Consider the following 4273-nt stretch of genomic DNA (forward strand, 5'->3'; position numbering starts at 1 on the left):
CGTCATTGTTGTTTGGCGGGTCCGGGCTGGGGATTCGAACCCGCCACCTTAGGTGTACATGGCTGGCGCCTTAGCCGGTTGAGCTATAGGCGCCGATCCTGTTTTTGTTTTTTAATAGAGATAGTCTCACTATGTTGCCCAGGCTGGACTTGAACTCCTAGGCTCCAATGTTCTTTCCTGCCTCAGCCTCCCAAGTAGCTAGCCGCAGGCATGAGGCACCACTCTGAGCTGGTAGTTCATTTCTGCTGACTTTCTATCAGCATCCCTCAAGGTGACATCCTCTTGTGGGGTCCCTGTTCTCCTGTGATAGGCATGCCCTCTTCTGCCCCCACAGGACATCAACAGTGGCTGGCAGCACCTGGAGCAGGCCGAGAAAGGCTATGAGGAGTGGCTGCTGAATGAGATCCGTAGGCTGGAGCGGCTAGACCACCTGGCAGAGAAGTTCCGGCAGAAGGCCTCCATCCATGAGGCTTGGACTGATGGTATAGTCCTCCCAGCTCCCCTTACCCGCTGCTGTCTTTCAGGCATGCACACACAGCCGCTCCCACATCAGGTCTATTTATTAGCTCTTTTCTTGCTGCCTGGGGACACACATGTCTGACATGTTGCTTTGGGTTCATGCAGCTGCAGGCAGCTAAGAACATTTGGGGGCCAGGTCTTCCTTCCTGCTCAATTTGCTTTAGCCTCAGAGATTACTTACAGGTGGGCCCCATAAGTCATCTGGCTCATCAAATGTCAGTCATGCAGGAAGACATCTGAGCCTCCTCCAGGTCTGTGGGGAAGTGCCCTTCTGCCATGTTTTCCCTGAAGTCAGTTTCCCTCTCAATTCAGGGCAAGTATGTGGGCAGCTCTCCCACCACTGGCAGTCTGGGTTCAGGGTGCCTCCCCATCTCCAACATCCTCTGGGACTGTGGACATCACACTGAAGAGCTCATGCAGGGTGGGTCTGTGTTCACCAGCACATTCATTGAAGGCAAGGCCAGGGTACCACCTCCTCTCTGCTACCCGACCCTCAGACAGTGCTCCCCAGCTCTCGCCCCCCCCCCAGCTGGGAAGTCCCTCCTCACCTCTCTCACCATCCCTGAGCCTCCTTCTAGGAGCCTGGTTTCACCTGTAGGATGCTTCTCCTAGGAGGGCAGCAACGCCTCTGGTTTTCTGGCATCCCTGCAGCTGCCTATCCCTTTGGCTCAGGATGTAGAATTCCAGCACGTCCTTGGCCCTCTGTTGGGTCCCCCACCATGGTTGGGATTCCGGATCCCAGGGGCCTGAAAGCCTTCAGAAAACTGGCACCGCCCGAGAAAGCTGAAAGAACCACCCATAGCATTCCCTCCCTCCCATTTTGGTCACCTCCTTCCCAACTCTGTTTGCCCTCCTATCACCACTCTGCCCATCTGAGTCACACTCCCCACTCCCCATGAGATCCTCATTGAGCCTCTGGGTCTTTCAGCCCTCTTCCTCTCCACCATTTGAGTAAGCATTGCCAGATGCCGAGACCCCTGCCCAGAGGCACCCCTACAGAACCCTCCCCACTCCTGCTAGCAGGTGAGCATGCAGCTCCATGTGAACTGGCCCACCTCACCCCATGTCCCTGGCTGTGGCCCAACTGCTGCCTTCCTCACATGAGCTCAGCCCGGCTGCTTTCCCGCAGCAGCTGCCAGGTCCAGAGCAGTGCCTTCACCCCTTCTCTGCCAGGAAGAGAATGTGGGCTACAGAGGTAGAAAGTGAGGTGAGGAAGAGCCAGGATAGTCCAGAGTGTAGGTGCCTCCCTCCTGCTTCTCAGAATGGTACCCATGTGAGGAGGGTGGAGGGGCTGGCATTTGGTTCATTCATTCAGTAGGTGTCTCTGAGCCTCTTTTCCTGTACCTGGCTCTGTGCACACTAGTTTCCCAAGTGGGTGAGATATCCCAGGTCAGCAGATTTTTGCATTTCTCTTGTCAGTAGACTTTGTAGCTCTTGTGTCCCATGCTCAGACTGGGGTGTTTGCTGCTATTATCCATGAGCTGCTTCTTCACCTTTCCATGGAGGCTCTGAGCATCATCCTTAAGGATTTTTCTCCAGAGACATTTCTGCCCAGGCCCTCAGCAATTCAGTCCCTCACTTCAGGTTCCCCAAGGGGTATGATCATGATGGCCCACCAGAGCTCCTTCCCTGGGAACAACCCTGGACTGGCCTTCACCCAAAGGATTTAAAAGTTGGCTCAGTCTCAGGTCAAGGCCCAACTGGTTCAACAGCCTCCATATCCCTGCCCCACCCCTGCCTGGTAACTGGCACCTGGCCTTGTCCTTGGGATAAGCCTGGGGCTCCCAGACAGGCCTACTTGCTCTCATTCTCAAGACCTGAAGCCTCTGTCATCTGAACCACCAATTATGTGAAACTAGAGGACAGGCTGGCCTCCCACCCCCTCTGCACCCCTGGGATCCAGTCATGGCAGCCTCCCTATGGGGTTGGGCTCAGAGGGACGGTTTGAGTGACCATCTTTCTTTAGCCCTTTCATCATACCTCACAGCCTACAGGGGGTGGGGAGTTCACATGGATCCTACTCCCAGGGACTTGGATTTCCTGAGGATATAACCAAAAGCCAACAATCCCCCTTGTCCCTTTGCTGGCTACCTCTTGGCCTATATCCCAGGCAGCTGTAGCCATAGTCCCCTCCTTTGATTCCTCTCAATGCACCCCTTGCCAGCTCCCTTGCTGAAACTCTGCTGAGGCAGAAAGTCATAACCTGCTATTTCTAGGTCCACCCTTGGAAGAAAGCAATTTGGAGAAGGGAATTGCAAACTCGGCTTTGTGGTTAAGCCTCCTACTCTGGAGCTGGCAGCAGCACCAGTGGAGTCAGAGTTTCCTCAGCTACCTATCTCTTGCCTGCCAGGCCCTATCCTAGCGGCTAGCTGTTAGTTGCCAGACAGATGACACTGGGAGAGGATGGTACTGGCTTTGTGCCTGCCATTTTATTATTATTATTATTATTTTGAGACAGAGCCTTAAGCTATCCCCCTGGGTAGAGTGCTGTGGCATCACAGCTCACAGCAACCTCCAACTCCTGGGCTCAAGCAAGTCTCCTGCCTCAGCCTCCCCTGGGACCACAGGCACCTGCCACAACGCCTGGCTATTACACCCGGCTATTTTTTGGTTGCAGCCGTCATTGTTATTTGGTGGGCCCTGGCTGGATTTGAACCCACCACCTTAGGTGTATGTGGCTGGCACCTTAGCCACTTGAGCCACAGGTACCGAGCCTGTGCCTGCCATTCTTAAAAATCACCTCACCGAAAATTCAGAATAGTCCTATGCAGCATGAGTACTGGTGTTGACCCCATTTTACAGATGAAGGAATGGATCCCCAAGAACTCTTTGTCACTGCACTGGGTGAGCAGCTGTTTGTCAGATGCTCTGGTGTGGAGGTGAAGGGCACTTCTGAGCTACCCTGCCAGGGGAAATGGTGGCTTACCTGAAGCAGGACACCTTGTAGAGCTGGGGGTACCAGCTACCTTCCCAAGTTGGCATTTTCCCCTCAGTTCTCTATGAGACTTTTAACTTGCTTGCAGAGTTTACTTGAGCTTTTTGTTCTGGGTGTGTAATTAGCCAGGCTCCAGGCCTAATAACAGTGTCCGCCCTTCCTTCAAAGGGCCTAATGATGGGCCCTGCCCCACTGCACATAGGAAGCCTTAGGGCAGCATGTGGCACATAGTTGTGTGGCAGGGCCACTGCCCAGGGGATCCCAAATCCACAGAGCCAGGGTACAGATGTGGAGATCAGGCTTCTAGAAGACCCCTGGCTCCAGCACTTCCCCTTCCCTGAGCTTGTTAGGGCATAGAGCTGTGACCCCAAATGCTTCTCCAGGTCACAGCCCTTCAGGAATTGGTGTCTGGCCAGACGCAGTAACTCATACCTACAATCCTAGCACTCTAGAGACTGAAGCAGGGGTGCATTGCTTGAGCTCAACAGTTCAAGACCAACCTGAGCAAGAGTAAGACTCTGTCTCTACTAAAAATAAAAAAACTAGGCCAAGCACAATGGCTCATGCCTGTAATCCTAGCACTCTGGGAAGCCAAAGCAGGTGTATTGCCTGAACTCAGGAGTTCAAGACCAGCCCTAGCAAGAGCAAGACTCCATCTCTAAACCTAGCCAGGCATGTGATAGACACCTATAGTCCCAGCTAGTCAGGAGGCTGAGACAAGAGGATTGCTTGAGCCCAAGTGTTTGAAGTTGCTGTGAGCTATGACACCATAGCACTCAACTGAGGATGACAAAGTAAGACACTCTTTTTTTTTTTTTT

General features: G+C 53.4%; 1 protein-coding gene across 4 annotated transcripts in view; it reads left to right on the forward strand.

Moving 5' to 3' along the window:
• The window catches only part of ACTN4 (actinin alpha 4), a 94478-nt gene that overhangs the window by 77561 nt on the left and 12644 nt on the right, over positions 1-4273 (forward strand). For all 4 annotated transcript variants that reach the window (XM_023516886.1, XM_003796158.3, XM_023516887.1 and 1 more), the window contains exon 11: positions 335-482. In XM_023516886.1, the coding sequence (XP_023372654.1) occupies positions 335-482 (148 nt within the window). The remainder of the gene's footprint in view (positions 1-334; positions 483-4273) is intronic.

The sequence above is a fragment of the Otolemur garnettii genome, unplaced genomic scaffold (assembly GCF_000181295.1).
Source record: "Otolemur garnettii isolate 467f Iridium unplaced genomic scaffold, OtoGar3 scaffold00100, whole genome shotgun sequence".
Taxonomy (NCBI): Eukaryota; Metazoa; Chordata; class Mammalia; order Primates; family Galagidae; genus Otolemur; species Otolemur garnettii.